The sequence below is a fragment of the Nerophis ophidion genome, linkage group LG02 (genome assembly GCF_033978795.1).
Source record: "Nerophis ophidion isolate RoL-2023_Sa linkage group LG02, RoL_Noph_v1.0, whole genome shotgun sequence".
Classification (NCBI taxonomy): domain Eukaryota; kingdom Metazoa; phylum Chordata; class Actinopteri; order Syngnathiformes; family Syngnathidae; genus Nerophis; species Nerophis ophidion.
The window spans coordinates 3072183-3090664 of NC_084612.1; the positions used below are offsets into that span (position 1 = coordinate 3072183).

The 18482-nt window shown below is 37.8% G+C and overlaps 1 protein-coding gene and 1 long non-coding RNA gene across 2 annotated transcripts; one reads left to right on the forward strand and one right to left on the reverse strand.

The window, feature by feature from the left end:
* Positions 1-5942: 5942 nt before the first annotated feature.
* LOC133536026 (uncharacterized) lies at positions 5943-6387 on the reverse strand. Its single transcript, XR_009802370.1, has 2 exons — positions 6238-6387; positions 5943-6169 (listed from the first exon to the last, which is right to left on the reverse strand). It is a non-coding gene; the product is annotated as an uncharacterized LOC133536026 (long non-coding RNA).
* LOC133536019 (cytochrome c oxidase subunit 5A, mitochondrial-like) lies at positions 5960-17629 on the forward strand. Its single transcript, XM_061876193.1, has 5 exons — positions 5960-6120; positions 10844-10960; positions 13326-13447; positions 17312-17434; positions 17509-17629. The coding sequence occupies exons 1-4, from the start codon at positions 6048-6050 to the stop codon at positions 17423-17425; spliced, it is 426 nt and encodes a 141-aa protein (XP_061732177.1). The 5' UTR covers positions 5960-6047; the 3' UTR covers positions 17426-17434; positions 17509-17629.
* The last annotated feature ends 853 nt before the right edge of the window (positions 17630-18482 follow it).

Genomic DNA, 18482 nt, shown 5'->3' on the forward strand with positions numbered 1-18482 from the left:
TGACCCCAAACACACGTCGAAAGTGGTAAAGGAATGGCTAAATCAGGATAGAATGAAGGTTTTAGAATGGCCTTCCCAAAGTCCTGACTTAAACATGTGGACAATGCTGAAGAAACAAGTCCATGTCAGAAAACCAACAAATTGAGCTGAACTGCACCAATTTTGTCAAGAGGAGTGGTCAAAAATTCAACCAGAAGCTTGTGGATGGCTACCAAAAAGCACCTTGCCAAGGGACATGTAAGCAAATATGAACATTGCTGTATGTATACTTTTGACCCAGCATATTTGCTCACATTATTTGTAGACCCATAATAAATTAATAAAAGAACCAAACTTCATGAATGTTTTTTGTGACCGACAAGTATGTGCTTCAATCACTCTATCACACACAAAAAAGGAGTTGTAGAAATGATTGGAAACTCAAGACATCCATGATATTATGTTCTTTACAAGTGTGTGTAAACTTTTGACCACGACTGTATGCAGTGGGGCAAAAAAGTATTTAGTCAGCCAGCGATTGTGCAAGTTCTCCCACTTAAAATGATGACAGAGGTCTGTAATTTTCATCATAGGTACACTTCAACTGTGAGAGACAGAATGTGGAAAAAATAAATCCAGGAATTCACATTGTATGAATTTTAAAGAATTTATTTGTAAATTATGGTGGAAAATAAGTATTTGGTCACTTCAAACAAGGAAGATTTCTGGCTCTCACAGACCTGTAACTTCTTCTTTAAGAAGTTCTTCTGTCCTCCACTTGTTACCTGTATTCATGGAACCTGTTTGAACTCATTATCTGTGTAAAAGACAACTGTCCACAGCCTCTAACAGTCAAACTCCAAACTCCACTATGGCCAAGACCAAAGAGCTGTCGAAGGACACCATGAAAAGAATTGTAGACCTGCACCAGACTGGGAAGAGTGCATCTACAATAGGCAAGCAGCTTGGTGTGAAAAAAATCAACTGTGGGAGCAATTATCAGAAAATGGAAGACATACAAGACCACTGATAATCTCCCTCGATCTGAGGCTCCATGCAAGATCTCATCCCATGGGGTCAAAATGATCATGAGAATGGTGAGCAAAAATCCCAGAACCAAATGGGGGGATCTGGTGAATGACCAGCAGAGAGCTGGGACCAAAGTAACAAAGGTTACCATCAGTAACACACTACGCCGACAGGGAATCAAATCCTGCAGTGCCGGACGTGCCCCCCTGCTTAAGGCAGAGCATGTACAGGCCCATCTTAAGTTTGCCAGAGAGCACATGGAGGATTGGGAGAATGTCATGTGGTCAGATGAAACCAAAATAGAACTTTTTGGTATAAACTCAACTTGTCGTGTTTGGAGGAAAAAGAATACTGAGTTGCATCCCAAAACCTCCTTCCATCAGTGAGAGCTTTGAATGGTTGACCAAATACTTATTTTCCACCATAATTTACAAATAAATTCGGCAGAATAACTGTGTATAACTCTTTCATATCAGTAGGTGGCAGCAGGTAGTTAATTGCTGTGTAGATGTCGGGAACATGGTTTGTCTAGGTCACAATATGCAGGCAACAGCGGGAGGCAGTGTGGAGGTAAAAAGGTGTTATACTGGGTTATACTTGTATAACGCTTTTCCACCTTCAAGGTACTCAAAGCGCTTTGACACTATTTCCACATTCACCCATTCACACACACATTCATCATCATCGGCAGTCACTCGAAACGAGTGTGACGATCCTTCTGGTAGGGCTGTATCCCTTTATGGAGGATGCCTGTGCGTGACTTTAACGTGGGGAGACTGGTGCACAGACAGTCACCACACGATCCTTGACAGAATTGAGTCAGGGTCCAGCGGCATGGAGTCCCAAGACGACTGGGGACCCTTTTCTGCTGCAGCCTTCATCGCCATCCCAGCCGATGTGGTAGTTCTTACATCTACTGTCTTCTGCCTGCTCCGTTGTTGAGGTCTTCACCGTATCCCTGGCAAGGGGGCAGTCAGGTACTAGGCCTTGGCCAAGGGCCACTTGGGGTAACAGTAGTGAAGGGGTTAACTTCCTAGACTCCATTGAGGAGCCTCCACTGCTGATGCACTTTAACGTCATGCCTAGGAAACACAAATTCACACACTGATGACGGGAGCTGCCATGCAAGGCCCTAACCAGGACCCAGGGTGAAGTGTCTTGCTCAAGGACACAACGGATGTGACTAGGTTGGTAGAAGCTGGGGATCGAACCAGGAACCCTCAGGTTGCTGGCATGGCCACTCTCCCAATGCTTAAACCAAAAATAAACAAAAGGTGAGTGCCCCTAAGAAAAGGCATTGATGAAACTAAAACTAAACTGGCTACAAAGTAAACAAAAACGGAATGCTGGACGACAGCAAAGACTTACTGTGTGGAGCAGACGGCGTCCACAAAGTACATCCGAACATGACATGACAATCAACAATGTCCACACAAAGAAGGATAGCGTCCACACAACTGAAATAGTCTTGATTGCTAAAACAAAACATTAATAATTTAAATTTTCCTGAGGTAACTCTCCTGAAGGAATCAATAAAGTACTATCTATCTATCTATCTATCTATCTATCTATCTATCTATCTATCTATCTATCTATCTATCTATCTATCTATCTATCTATCTATCTATCTATCTATCTATCTATCTATCTAGGTGCGGGGAATAGCGATCAAGGAAGACATGAAACTGCTACAGGAAAATACCAACAAAAGAGGAAAAGCCACCAAAATAAGCGCGCAAGACAAGAAGTAAAAGACTACACACAGGAAAACAGCAAATACCTTTAAAATAAGTGTGATATGACAGGTGGTGACAGTACACCTACTTTGAGACAAGAGCTATAGTGATGCATGCTTGGTTGTGCTTTAAAGTCATATCCAACAATTGCGAGATCGACTTTTTAATCGTCAATATCGACTGCTGAATGTCATTTTGTATTGTTTTCTGCTGGTTGTGTGCCTAGGGATTTTTTTCAATGAAAAAATGTGCCGTGGCTCAAAAATGGCTGGAAAATACTGCATTAAAAAGGAGTTGTGTTATTTTCGTTATTTGCAATTTTATCTTATGTCTGTTCATAACTTTTATCGACAGAATTTCTAGGCGCAGCCAAGGCGTTGAGGGGTTCCAGTTTGGTGGCTGCAGGATTAGGTCTCTGCTTTTTGCAGATGATGTGGTCCTGATGGCTTCATCTGACCGGGATCTTCAGCTCTCACTGGATCGGTTCGCAGCCGAGTGTGAAGCGGCCGCAATGAGAATCAGCACCTCCAAGTCCGAGTCCATGATTCTCACCCGGAAAAGGGTGGAGTGCCATCTCCGGGTTGGAGAGGAGACCCTGCCCCAAGTGGAGGAGTTCAAGTACCTAGGAGTCTTGTTCACGAGTGAGGGAAGAGTGAATCGTGAGATCGACAGGCAGATCGGTGCGGCGTCTTTAGTAATGCGGACGCTGTATCGATCCGTTGTGGTGAAGAAGGAGCTGAGCCGGAAGGCAAAGCTCTCAATTTACCGGTCGATCTACGTTCCCATCCTCACCTATGGTCATGAGTTTTGGGTCATGACCGAAAGGATAAGATCACGGGTACAAGCGGCCGAAATGAGTTTCCTTTGCCGGGTGGCGGGACTCTCACTTAGAGATAGGGTGAGAAGCTCTGCCATCCGGGAGGAACTCAAAGTAAAGCCGCTGCTCCTCCACATAGAGAGGAGCCAGATGAGGTGGTTCAGGCATCTGGTCAGGATGGCCTGGGAACGCCTCGGGATCCCCCGGGAGGAGCTGGACGAAGTGGCTGGGGAGAGGGAGGTCTGGGCTTCCCTGCTTAGGCTGCTGCCCCCGCGACCCGACCTCGGATAAGCGGAAGAAGATGGATGGATGGATGGATCTTTTGCCCTTTGTTCCCATACAGTACCCAAAATGTACTGAACCGGGACCTAATACCGCGGTACGTACCGGACCGTGATTGTGGCATGCTGTTACACAGCCATCACATTTTTATTGAAAGGGTTGAAAACAACCACTGCACTAGTGACAATTGAGGTGATGAGATATTTATTGCTAAACAAATAAAACTTCCACCATGATGTATAACTGAAGGCCTACTGAAATGAGATTTTCTTATTTAAACGGGGATAGCAGGTCCATTCTATGTGTCATACTTGATCATTTCGCGATACTGACATATTTTTGCTGAAAGGATTTAATAGAGAACATCGACGATAAAGTTCGCAACTTTTGACCGCTAATAAAAAAGCCTTGCCTGTACCGATAGTAGCAGACGATGTGCGCGTGACGTCACGGGTTGTAGGGCTCCTCACATCCTCACATTGTTTACAATCATGGCCACCAGCAGCAAGAGCGATTCGTACAGAGAAAGCGACGATTTCTTCATTAATTTGAGCGAGGATGAAAGATTTGTGGATGAGGAAAGTGAGAGTGAAGGACTAGAAAAAAAACGGAAAAAAAACTAGACGGCAGAACGATTCAGATGTTATTAGACACATTTACTAGGATAATTCTGGAAAATACCTTATCTGCTTATTGTGTAACTAGTGTTTTAGTGAGATTATATGGTCGTACCTGTACAACCTGAAAGTGGGAGGGGTGTGGCCACGGGTGTGGTGACCGCTAGTGTCCCCGAGGGAAGCCACGTTTCTCGACGAGGCGAAGGCAGTCGATGCTTTCTCCACGTTGGAAGCATCCGACAGTCGGGGGTGGACGTTCGGAGGAGGCAAGAGAGTCCGCAGCTGCCTCTTTGACAGGTGCACGAGGAACGACGCAAGCTATCCGCTCATATCTACGGTAAGAGCTGACTTATTACCATAATTTTCTTACCGAAACCTGCCGGTTGACATGTGGTAGAGAACCATGTTCGCTTGACCGCTCTGTTCCATAGTAAAGCGTCACCGTCATCTTTCGGGAATGTAAACAAGGAAACACCGGCTGTGTTTGTGTTGCGAAAGGCGGCCGCAATACACCGCTTCTCACCTACATCTTTCTTCTTTGACGTCTCCATTATTAATTGAACAAATTGCAAAAGATTCCGCAACACAGACGTCCAGAATACTGTGTAATTATGCGATTAAAGCAGACGATTTATAGCTGGGATTGGGGCTGGGAACAACCAGTGACGTCACGCGCACGCCTCATCATTCCGCGACGTTTTCAACAGGATACTTTGCGTGAAATTTAAAATAGCAACTTAGTAAACTAAAGCGGCCGTATTGGCATGTGTTGCAATGTTAATATTTCATCATTGATATATAAACTATCAGACTGCGTGGTCGGTAGTAGTGGGTTTCAGTAGGCCTTAAGGTTGTAAGAATTATAAAGTGTAAAAAAGGAAGACAAAAGGTCAAATATTCTTTACCCCAATATGTTAGATGCACTCGTGAACGGGACGGCGTCATCAAATGTGTTTTTATTGAGGGCCACGTTGTAATTATGGCTACTCTCAAGGGGCCGCTTGTAACAGTGAATATATAGGAACAGACACCTAACACAATTTGTACACTTTTTAATATATATATATTTTTTAACCAATAAACCATTTACCATTGAATGCCCAGTAGTGTCTGTATAGTATCTTACAAGCCGTGGTCATGTGGTGACACGAATGATGATATTTTGAGAGGTATTTATTATTAAAGTAAATAATAATACTTTTATTATTTATTAATGAATGCCTAGGTGGGAAACGCACAGCCTGCCACTGTTTTTTTTTGAGGACGTGGGAATTAATTCATCATGACTTGAACCAACAGTTTTTAAGACAGAAAAATAAGAACGAGAATGGAATTATAAAAATTAATAAAATGAAAAATTAACTAAAAAAAAGTCATTACGGGATGTAAAAGTAAACATTTGTTCATGTCAATGAAAAGAAAAACGGACCAATCACAACGCGGCTTTTTATTTATGTATTTATTTTTTTAACACTTCGGCTATTTCCGTCAGTCACGTGACACGGCGTCGCCTCCACTTCGTGTGTGTCCGCCGCGCAGTCCTTTAGCCCGCACGCTAGCAGTTAGCAGCCACCTACCAACCTCGCTATGTTCCGCGCTGTGCTCCGGTTCTCGGCTACAGGAGCCCGGACTTTGGCGCTGTCCCGACCCGGCCACACAGGTAAGGCGTGCCGGCTTCACCACCGCGATGCCAAAAAAAATAGCAGTTTCTGTGAAGAAATGAATGGAGAGCTGACATAAAGGGCGGGCTAGCGGGTTAGCTTAGCCTCCTTGCTACCTGTCTGCATGCAACGCCGGCTGAGGGTGACATTGACATATTTATTAAATAGTCACATTTTGTCAATCTAAACTTAACATTCAACTTCACCTTGGCTGGGTGGTCAGTGTTTAAATGGCGAGGAAGCGCGAAATGATAATTTAATAAAAGTGTCACGACCTTGTGTTGACCCTCCTTGTTCAGTTGGAGAGAGTCGTTAGCCGCAGAGGAAACGCAGACCGGATTAAACGGTAATAATCGTGCATTTTATTCAAATACATCACTATTATAGAAATATATTCATGCATTATATTCAAGCATCACTGTTATATACTTATATTCATCTATTATATCCCAACACATCACTATTATATACATATATTCATGCATTATAGTCAAACATCACTATTATATACTTATATTCATGCATTATAGTCAAACATCACTATTATATTCTTATATTCATGCATTATAGTCAAACATCACTACTAAATACTTATATTCATGCGTTATAATCAAACACATCACTATAAAAGGGACGGCGTGGCGCAGTGGAAGAGTGGCCGTGCGCAACCCGAGGGTCACTGGTTCAAATCCCACCTAGAACCAACCTCGTCACCTCCGTTGTGTCCTGAGCAAGACACTTCACCCTTGCTCCTGATGGGTGCTGGTTAGCGCCTTGCATGGCAGCTCCCTCCATCAGTGTGTGAATGTGTGTGTCAATGGGTAAATGTGGAAGTAGTGTCAAAGCGCTTTGAGGACCTTGAAGGTAGAAAAGCGCTATACAAGTACAACCCATTTATCATTTATTTATTATATACATATATTCATTCATTATATCCCAACACATCACTATTATACACATATATTCATGCATTATAGTCAAACATCACTATTATATACATATATCCATGCATTCTAGTCAAACACATCACTATTAAATACATATATTCATGCATTGTATTCAAACATCACTACTATATCCATATATTCATGCATTATACTCAAACATCACTATTATATACTTATATTCATGCGTTATAATCAAACACATCACTATATATACATATATCCATGCATTATAGTCAAACATTTCACTATTATATACATATATTCATGCATTATATCCCAACACATCACTATTATATACATATATTCATGCATTATAGTCAAACATCACTATTATATACTTATATTCATGCGTTATAATCAAACACATCACTATTATATACATATATCTATGCATTATAGTCAAACACATCACTCTTATATACATATATTCATGCATTATATCCCAACACATCACTCTTATATACATATATTCATGCATTATATCCCAACACATCACTATTATATACATATATTCATGCATTATAGTTAAACATGTCTTTGGAAATGGGAGGAAGCCGGAGTACCCGGAGGGACCCACGCATTCATGGGGAGAACATGCAAACTTCACACAGAAAGATCCCGAGCCTGGATTTGAACCCAGGACTGCAGGACCTTCGTATTGTGAGGCAGACGCACTAACCCCTCTGCCACCTGGGGATAGGTTGATTGGCAACACTAAATTGGCCATAGTGTGTGAATGTGAGTGTGAATGTTGTCTGTCTATCTGTGTTGGCCCTGCGATGAGGTGGCGACTTGTCCAGGGTGTACCCTGCCTTCCGCCCGATTGTAGCTGAGATAGGCGCCAGCACCCCCCGCGACCCAAAAAGGGAATAAGCGGTAGAAAAAAATAGGATACAGTTAAACATCACTATTATATACTTAGATTCATACGTTATAATCAAACACATCACTATTATATACATATATCCATGCATTCTAGTCAAATACATCACTATTAAAGACATATATTTATGCATTATATTCAAACATACCACTATTAAATACATATATTCATGCATTATATTCAAACATCACCATTAAAGACATACAGTGGGGCAAAAACGTAATTAGTCAGCCACCGATTGTGCAAGTTCTCCCACTTAAAATGATGACAGAGGTCTCTAATTTTCATCATAGGTACACTTCAACTGTGAGACACAAAATGGGGGAAAAAATCCAGGAATTCACATTGTAGGAATTTTAAAGAATTTATTTGTAAATTATGGTGGAAAATAAGTATTTGGTCAACCATTCAAAGTTCTCACTGATGGAAGGAGGTTTTGACTCAAAATCTCACGATACATGGCCCCATTCATTCTTTCCTTAACACGGATCAATCGTCCTGTCCCCTTAGCAGAAAAACAGCCCCAAAGCAAGATGTTTCCACCCCCATGCTTCACAGTAGTTATGGTGTTCTTGGGATGCAACTCAGTATACTTCTTCCTCCAAACACGACGAGTTGAGTTTATACCACAATGTTCTATTTTGGTTTCATCTGACCACATGACATTCTCCCAATCCTCTGCTGTATCATCCATGTATCCATTTTGGTATAAACTCAACTATATTCATGCATTATATTCAAACACATCACTTCTATCGACATATATTCATGCATTATATTTGAACAAATCACAATTATCGACATATATTCATGCATTATATTCAAACATCACTATTATAAAACATACAAACCCCGTTTCCATATGAGGTGGGAAATTGTGTTAGATGTAAATATAAACGGAATTCAATGATTTGCAAATCCTTTTCAACCCATATTCAGTTGAATATGCTACAAAGACAACATATTTGATGTTCAAACTGATAAACTTTTTTTTTGTTGCAAATAATCATTAACTTTAGAATTTGATGCCAGCAACACGTGACAATGAAGTTGGGAAAGGTGGCAATAAATATTGATAAAGTTGAGGAATGCTCATCAAACACTTATATGGAACATCCCACAGGTGTGCAGGCTAATTGGGAACAGTTGGGTGCCAAGATTGGGTATAAAGCAGCTTCGATGAAATGTTAAGTAATTCACAAACAAGGATGGGGCGAGGGTCACCACTTTGTAAGCAAATTGTCAGACAGTTTTAGAACAACATTTCTCAACGAGATATTGCAAGGAATTTATGGATTTTACCATCTGTGGTCCGTAAAATCATCAAAAGGTTCAGAGAATCTGGAGAAATCACTGCCACGTAAGCAATGATATTACGGACTTTTGATCCCTCAGACGGTACTGCATCAAAAACAGACATCAGTGTGTAAAGGATATCACCACATGGGCTCAGGAACACTTCATAAAACCACTGTCAGTAACTACAGTTGGTGGCTACATCTGTAAGTGCAAGTTTAAACTCTACTATGCAAAGCCAAACCCATTTATCAACAACACCCTGAAACGCCACCGGCTTGGCTGGGCCCGAGCTCCCCTAAGATGGACTGATGCAAAGTGGAAAAGTTTTCTGTGGTCTGACGAGTCCACATTTCAAATTATATTTGGAAACAGAGGATGTGGTGTCCTCCAGAACAAAGAAGAAAATAACCTTTCGGATTGTTGTAGGCGCAAAGTTCAAAAGCCAGCATCTGTGATGGTATGGGGGTCGATTAGTGCCCAAGGCATGGTTAACGTACACATCTGTGAATGCACCATTAATGCTGAAAGGTCGATACAGGTTTTGGAGCAACATATGTTGTCATCCAAGCAACGTTATCATGGACGCCCCTGCTTATTTCAGCAAGACAATGCCAAGTCACATGTCACAACAGCGTGGCTTCGTAGTAAAAGAGTGCGGGTACTTTTCTGGCCCGCTTGTAGTCCAGACCTGTCTTTCATCGAAAATGTGTGGCGCATTATGAAGCGTAAAATACGACAGCTGTTGGACTGAAGCTCTACATAAAACAAGAATGGTGAAGAATTCCACTTTCAAAGCTTCAACAATTAGTTTCCTGAGTTGCCAAACGTTTATTGAGTGTTGTTAAAAGAAAAGGTGATGTAACACAGTGGTGAACATGCCCTTTCCCAACTACTTTGGCACGTGTTGCAGCCATAAAATTCTAAGTTAATTATTATTTGCAAAAAAAAAAAAAGTTTATGAGTTTGAACATCAAATATCTTGTCTTTGTAGTGCATTCAATTAAATATGGTTTGAAAAGGATTTGGAAATCATTGTATTCCGTTTATATTTACATCTAACACAATTTCCCAACTCATATGGAAATGGCGTTTGTACAAACATCACTATTTTAGACATATATTCATGCATTATATTCATCCATCCATCCCATCTATTTTCTACCGCTTATTCATCACTATTATAGACATATATTATTAATGCATTGTATTCACTATTATAGACACATGTTATTAATGCATTGTATTCAAACACATCACTATTATGGACATATATTCATGCATTATATTCAAATACATTACTATCATAGACATACTGTATATTCTTGCATTACATTCAAATACATCACTATTATTGACATATTTTCTATTTTAGCAGCTGGATTTGGTGTATAAATGACAAAGTGTATTTTAGAATAACTTAAAAACTGTGAATGAACATTTTCACAGCACAGACGTACCTCAAAAGGAATGTCATTTGAATATTTGCAATGAAAAGAGGGCCAGCTTCACACGCTGCATCTAATATTTTGGCACTTGTGTGAGGTGACAAACATACAAACCAGTATGATGCAGACATAAATTCATCTTTTGCAGCTTTGGTAGCTTCCAGATGTTACTCGCATGGCAAAGTGGAGACGGACGAGGAGTTTGATGCCCGCTGGGTCGCCTACTTCAGCAAGCCTGACATCGACGCCTGGGAGCTGCGGAAAGGTCATTGTTATTCATAAATATGAGTACCACATTTTCCGGACTATAAGGCGCACTTAAAATCCTTTCTTTTTCTCAAAACACAACAGTGAGCCCTATAACCCTGTGCGTGAAATGTACGGAATCATTTTGGTTGTGCTTACCGACCTCGAAGGTATTTTATTTGGTACATGGTGAAATAAGTGTGACCAGTAGATGGCAGTCACACATAGGTGATACGTGTAGACTGCAATATGATGACAGTCACACATAAGAGATATGTGTAGACTGCAATATGATTCAAGTAAACAACACCAAAATGATATGTTCTATTGAAAATATAAAACATTACACACAGAGCTCAAAAATCTATCAAAATGTTTTAGTACGACTTTGGTAAGCTATGAAGCCGCACCGCTTCTCAATGGAACATTTAAAAAAAATTGTTATTTACTGGCGTTATCTTGCAATTTACGCCTATCTCTTATGTGTGACTGCCATCTACTGGTCACACTTATAATTATACAATGAATGTACCAAATTAAATTGCTTGACAGTCGGTAAGAACAACCAGAATTATGCCATACATTAGGTGCACCGGGTTATAAGGCGCACTGGAGATTTTTGAGAAAATTAAAGGATTTTAAGTGCGTCTTATGGACCAAAAAATACGGTAGGTATAGATAACAGAGTAACTGTCATGTTTGTGGGGAGCAAGAACATGCAAACTTCATACAAGGCCTGGGCAGATAACACATTGTGCTGGGCAGTGTATTGTCCCATAAATTATAGCTGATAAACATGATTATTGTCCGCATTATCCTGTGACCAAATAAAGCACTCCTACTAAAATATGTAATAGGGATATGAACATTTAACATCACGGTTATTATTATTATTAATTTGGTGGTATTGTTGAACATGCTCAATAAGTACTTGTACACACTGACATACTTTGATTAAGTTATTTTCTAAATAACTAAAATAAACAGACACACAGTTAAAAAAGCCACAATTTTACATGTTTGGTGTTTATGCTTTACTGATAACGTTTTAGAATTTTATTTCTTTTAATTAGGACTGCAAAGAATAATCGATGAAGTCGATTAGAAAAAAACTTCAATTTATATTCTGTTGCTTTGATACTACTTTAAAATAAATCAAGGTAAAACAAGTTAAATAAGAGGTAAAAGATGGTTAAAAAAGTTAAAGGGTAAATACAAGGTAAAAAGAAAAGTCAATGGAAGAAAAATAAGGTAAATTAAAAAGTTACCAGAAGGTAAATACGAAGGTAGAAGGTAAAACAAGTTAATTAAAAGATAAAATAAGGTAAAGTAAGGCAAATAAATTATATAACAAATGAAATAGAAGGTAAATAAAAAGTAAATTGAAAGAAAGAAGGTTCATAAAAGGTAAAACAAAATAGAAGGTGAAAAAGGTAAGTCAAGTTACATAAAAGGTAACAAAGGTTAAATAAAAAGTAAAATAAGCTAAATAAAAACGTAGAAGAAGGTTAATAAAAGGTATAAGAAGCTAAAACAAGTTAATTAAAAGGTATTGTGAGGTAAACAAAAGATACATTGAAAGGAAGATTCACAAAAGGTAAAACAAGTAAAAAAAAAAAGGTAAAAGGCGGTTAATAAAAGGTTATATAAAAGGTAAATAGAAGGTAAAAGAAGCTAAAAAAATGTAAAACAAGGTAAATTGCAAATTGCACACATCTGCTCCTGTTACCTGTTTTTTGCAATAAAAAACCTAACTTATATGGACAACATGCATATTTTTGAGGATGTTTGGCATATTTTTATTGCTTTTATGTTTGCTACAAATGTTTAAATATTATTTTAAAAATTAGTACAATCCTATTAAACAGGTGGCCAAGTTTTACAGTATACTACTTTTTCAAAGTAAACTGTTTAATTACTATTCTTTAACCATTTCATAAATCTTTTTTTTAAAATTCTTTTAAAAATACTACGCCACATCTACCTTCAGTTGTATTATTATTATTATTAATATTGTCCTTTTATTGCTACTACAGTAGTTAGAATAAATAAGTAAATGTAAAAATAGAACAAAATCTTGAACTCTCTTAGCAAAAACCGCACTTTAATAAATATAAAAAATATTTTCAAGTGCAGTTTTCTGTAGGTTGGAAAAGTGGGTTTGTTGTTGTCGTTGTTGCCATCACTTTCAATCAGCTTGCACCTTGTTTGAAAGTGACTGCAAGAAAAAAACCAAAGTTATTAACCTCATTTTTTTATTGACTACGGACTATATTCCCAGGCCTTGTCATACAGGAGACCTTTAAACGAAGACTGAATTTGAGAAATGAGAACATTCCAGTGCTTTTCAACTTGTTCTTTTCTGTTCACGGTCACACTTGAAGGCATGAACACCCTGATTTGCTACGACCTAGTACCCGAGGCCAAGATCCTGGACTCAGCACTGAGGGCGTGCCGGAGACTCAACGACCTGGCAAGCGCCATTCGCATCCTGGAGGCCGTCAAAGTGAGCACATCCATGATAAGTTGTGTTGACAATGAATGGCAATTTGACGTATAAGTCTTTTTTTTTAACTTTCTGCAATAACTGACAATAGATTATTAACCTTTTTCAAAGATAATCAACTTTTATAATTTTATTTGTGTGATCTGAACATGAAAGTAGTAGTTGGGGGTATAAGCTTCCAATCCGATACTGACCCTTCATGAGTAAGATATTGATCATTTTATTTATGTTGGCAGCTTAACAATATATCAACACACTATAAACTACTTCCTTATTTTCTGTTATTATATCCAGCTTTTTGAGCAAAACCAAATACAAAACCCAAAATCAGTGAAGCTGGCACGTTGTGTAAATGGTAAATAAAAACAGAATACAATGATTTGCAAATCCTTTTCAACTTCTATTCAATTGAATAAACTGCAAGGACAAGATATTTAATGTTCGAACTGAGAACCTAATTATTTTTTTACAAAAAAATTAATGGCAGCAACACAGTGGAAAAAATACCCCGGGGCCAACTTTTTTGAAATGTGTTATATGGCCTTATACTCAGTAAACGGAGCGTTTCTGGGTGTTGTTGATAAATGGCTTACGCTTTGCTTAGTAGAGTTTTAACTTGCACTTATGATGTAGCGACCAACTGTAGTTACTGACAGTTGTTTTCTGAAGTGTTCCTGAGCCAATGTGGGGATATCCTTTACACACTGATGTCGCTTTTTTATACAATACCGCCTGAAGGATCGAAGGTTCGTAATATCATTGTTTAAGTGCAGTGATTTCTCCAGATTCTCTGAAACTTTTGATAATATTACGGACCGTAGATGGTGAAATCCCTAAATGCCTTGCAATAGCTCGTTGAGAAATGTTGTTCTTAAACTGTTCGACAATTTGCTCACGCATTTGTTCACAAAGTGGTGACCCTCATCTCATCCTTGTTTGTGAATGACTGAGCATTTCATGGAAGCTGCTTTTATACCCAAATCGTGGCACCCACCTGTTCCCAATTAGCCTGAGCAATCCTCAACTTCCTCAGTCTTTTTTGACACTTGTGCCAGCTTTTTTGAAACATGCCGCAGGCATCAAATTTCAAATGAGCTAATATTTGCAAAAAATACCAAAGTTTTCCAATCAAACATTAAGTATCTTGTCTTAGCAGTCTATTCAATTGAATATAGGTTAAATAGGATTTGCAAATCATTGTACTCTGTTTTTATTTACCATTTACATAACGTCCCAACTTTACTGCTTTTGGGTTTTGTAAATAGTATGCAATAACTAAACATAAGCAAAAACTACTATCTAATAGAAGTGGCAATATTTTGTGACTATTCGATTCTGACTTGTTTCTCGATTCGACGAATTTGAAGTTATGGATTATTTAGTACATAAATGCTAACAAAACCTTTCTCAAACAGCTTAGTAGATTACAAAAGCTCCTCCTGATCTAAAAGACGTCTTTTTAAAAATCTATTGTTTAAATCTTATTGCCAAAAATCAAAGACTGTTAATGAATCTAATGGAAGAAAATAAAGTCCCAGTTAACAAAGTAATTGAGAAGAAATAAAAATACAGTACTTAGTAAATACAATACTAACAAAAAGATCAAACTAAAATGCTTTGTATAAAAGCAACAGTATCAATAATAATTATAACAATATCAATAATAGTTGTGTAATGTTTTTAATGCAAAAATTGATTATAGAAAAAATAAATACTTTTTTTTTTATCCATTCTTGAAAATGTGTCGATTCACATCCAAATAGCAATTTAAATTGCTATTTGGATGTGAATCGATTTTTTTTTTTTTTTTTTTCCTCTTGTAAATCCTTTGATTTTGCCCTTCTCTTGTGACCAGGGAATTATTCTCTGAGTTGACCAAAAAAAAAACTCATCATTCTAGAACCCATCATATACTGATACTAATCCCCCAATTTATGGATGGATGCACCCTCCTCTTACATCTGACATCTACAGTTGCTGTTATATTATCCTCTCTCTCTCTGTTATTAATGTACTTATTAATTTCCTGCTAATAACTACTCACTTTCTACACGAACGTGCTTCTATCTACACTTTTAAAACTGTACCAAGCACTTTTCTTTTAAGCCAGTTTAGGGGTTAGTTCATCTATTAGAATGCCTGATCCTTACTTGCTCTCGGCATGTAACACGTTTGGCCGCATTCTCCAGTGATAATGATACTTAATTGGGGTGCTTAAAAAAGATTCACATCCGAATCGTGATTCTTATTTATATCGATTTTAAAGTGATTCATAAATATTAAAAAAAAAATTAAAAAATCACCCTTTTTCGGCCTTGATTGTGCATATACTGTACATCACACTTCAGCAGCCAAGACAAGCTATTTTAACTTGTTTTGAAATGCATTTTTGTACCGAATAAAATATTGCAAGAAACAGTTTGAATCGAGAATTGATTCTGAATGCAATAATCACCCAATCGAATCATGAGTTGTTGTACAAATTTTCCTATTCATTATACTAAAGATACTAAGAAATGCAGTTGATTAGTTGTAATGGAGGTGATGAGTATCATCTTAAAGAAGCGGCTCCACACTGTGTACGGCAGGGGTTACCAACCTTTTTGAAACCAAGAGCTACTTCTTGGGTACTGATCAATGCAAAGGGCTACCAGTTTGATATACACTTAAATAAATTGCCAGAAATAGCCAATTTGCTCAATTTACCTTTAATAAATAAATATATATATATATATATAAAAATGTGTATTTATGTCTATCATTCCGTCTTACATTTTTTTTTCTTTTACGGAAGGTTTTTTGTAGAGAATAAATGATGAAAAAAAACACTTAATTGAATGGTTTAAAAGAGGAGAAAACACAAAAAAAAAGAAAATTAAATTTTGAAACATAGTTTATCTGCAATTCCGACTCTTTAAAATTCAAAATTCAACCGAATAAAATGAAGAGAAAAACTAGTTAATTTGAATATTTTTGAAAAAATAAAAAAATAATAATTTATGGAACATCATTAGTAATTTTTCCTGTTTAAGATGAATTTTAGAATTTTGATGACATGTTTTAAATAGGTTAAAATCCAATCTGCACTTTGTTAGAATATACAACAAATTGGACTAAGCTATATTTCTAACAAAGACAAAGCATTATTTCCTCCAGATTTTCCAGAATTTTTTTTTTTTAAAAGAAATTCAAAATACTTTGAAATAAGATTTAAATTTGATTCTACAGATTTTCTAGATTTGCCAGAATTTTCTTTTAAATTTTAATCATAATAAGTTCGAAGAAATATTTCACAAATATTCTTCGTTGAAAAAACAGAAGCTAAAATGAAGAATTGAATTAAAATGTATTTATTATTCTTTACAATTTAAAAAAAAAATACTTGAACATTGATTTAAATTGTCAGGAAAGAAGAGGAAGGAATTTAAAAGATATAAAGGTGTATGTTTTTAAAAATCCTAAAATCATTTCTAAGGTTGTATTTTTTCTCTAAAATTGTCTTTCTGAAAATTATAAGAAGCAAAGTAAAAAAAATAAATGAATTTATTTAAACAAGTGAAGACCAAGGCTTTAAAATATTTTCTTGGATTTTCAAATTCTATTAGAGTTTTGTCTCTCTGAGAATTAAAAATGTCGAGCAAAGCGAGACCAGCTTGCTAGTAAATAAATAAAATTCAAAAAATAGAGGCAGCTCACTGGTAAGTGCTGCTATTTGAGCTATTTTTAGAACAGGCCAGCGGGCGACTCGTTGGTAACCCCTGGTGTACGGAGACGCATAATTAGCTGCTAGCTGCTTGTCAGCCGAGGGACCAAAATCAGTAAGTGAAGTCACATGACCTGTTGCTCAATGTTGTTGTGTTGCAGGAAAAAGCGGGCCCTCACAAGGACATCTATCCCTACCTGGTCCAGGAGCTGAAGCCCACGCTGGGAGAGCTCGGCATCTCCACACCCGAGGAACTCGGCATAGACAAGCTTTAAAACATTAAGGTGAGTATTTCTGCACGACTGTTTAAAGTACGAATATGGCGACCTCAAGGTTGATTGCTTGTGTTTGTGCTCAGGTGATTTTACTTGAAGAGATGAGCTCTCCTGTCAAAAATGTCTATAGTGTGAATTGATCCCATGCTGTCTGTCCTGTTGTGTACAAAGTGGTGGACCTCTAATAAAGAAATACTGCAAGAAGCTTGTCTCTTAGTTGTTTTTTTCTAACGTCGACTAAATTAAAGTGTTTAAGCTTGACTGAATGAACAAGTCATTCCACGCCATCCTTCAGCTGGATACAAACCCCAAAACCAGTGAAGTTGGCACATTCTGTAAAGGTAAATAAAAACAGAATACAATGATTTGCAATTCATTTTCAAGCTATATTCAATTGGATATGGACTGCAAAGACAAGATATTTAATGTTCAAACTGAGGAATGTGTAAGTTGTGTAAGTTACCCATGCCTTGTGCACTAATACACCCCCATACCATCACAGATGCTGGCTTTTCAACTTTGCGCCTATAACACTTTGGATGGTTCTTTTCCTCTTTGGTCCGGAGGAGACGATGTCCACAATTTCCAAAAACAATTTGAAATGTGGACTCGTCAGACCACAGAACACTTTTCCACTTTGCATCGGCCCATCTTAGATGAGCTCGGGCCCAGTGAAGCTGGGAGCGTTTCTGGGTGTTGTTGATAAATGGCTTTCGCTTTGCATGGTAGAGATATAAATTGCACACACAGATGTAGTGACCAACTGTAGTTACTGACAGTGGTTTTATGAAGTGTTCCTGAGCCCATGTGGTGATATCCTTTACACACTGATGTCTGTTTTTGATGCAGTACCGCCTGAGGGATCAAAAGTCCGTAATATCGCTTACGTGCAGTGATTTCTCCAGATTCTCTGAACCTTTTGATGATTTTACGGACCATAGATGGTAAAATTCATAAATTCCTTGCAATAGCTCGTTGAGAAATGTTCTAAAACTGTCTGACAATTTGCTTAGTGGTTTTCTGAAGTGTTCCTGAACCCATGTGGTGATATCCTTTA

Excerpts from the sequence above, each read along its gene's own strand:
- LOC133536019 (XM_061876193.1), top strand. The coding sequence starts at position 6,048 with ATGTTCCGCGCTGTGCTCCGGTTCTCGGCTACAGGAGCCCGGACTTTG. Across the intron at positions 10,961-13,325 it reads CGCCTGGGAGCTGCGGAAAG|GCATGAACACCCTGATTTGC; the intron begins GTCATTGTTATT and ends TCACACTTGAAG. Across the intron at positions 13,448-17,311 it reads GCATCCTGGAGGCCGTCAAA|GAAAAAGCGGGCCCTCACAA; the intron begins GTGAGCACATCC and ends GTTGTGTTGCAG.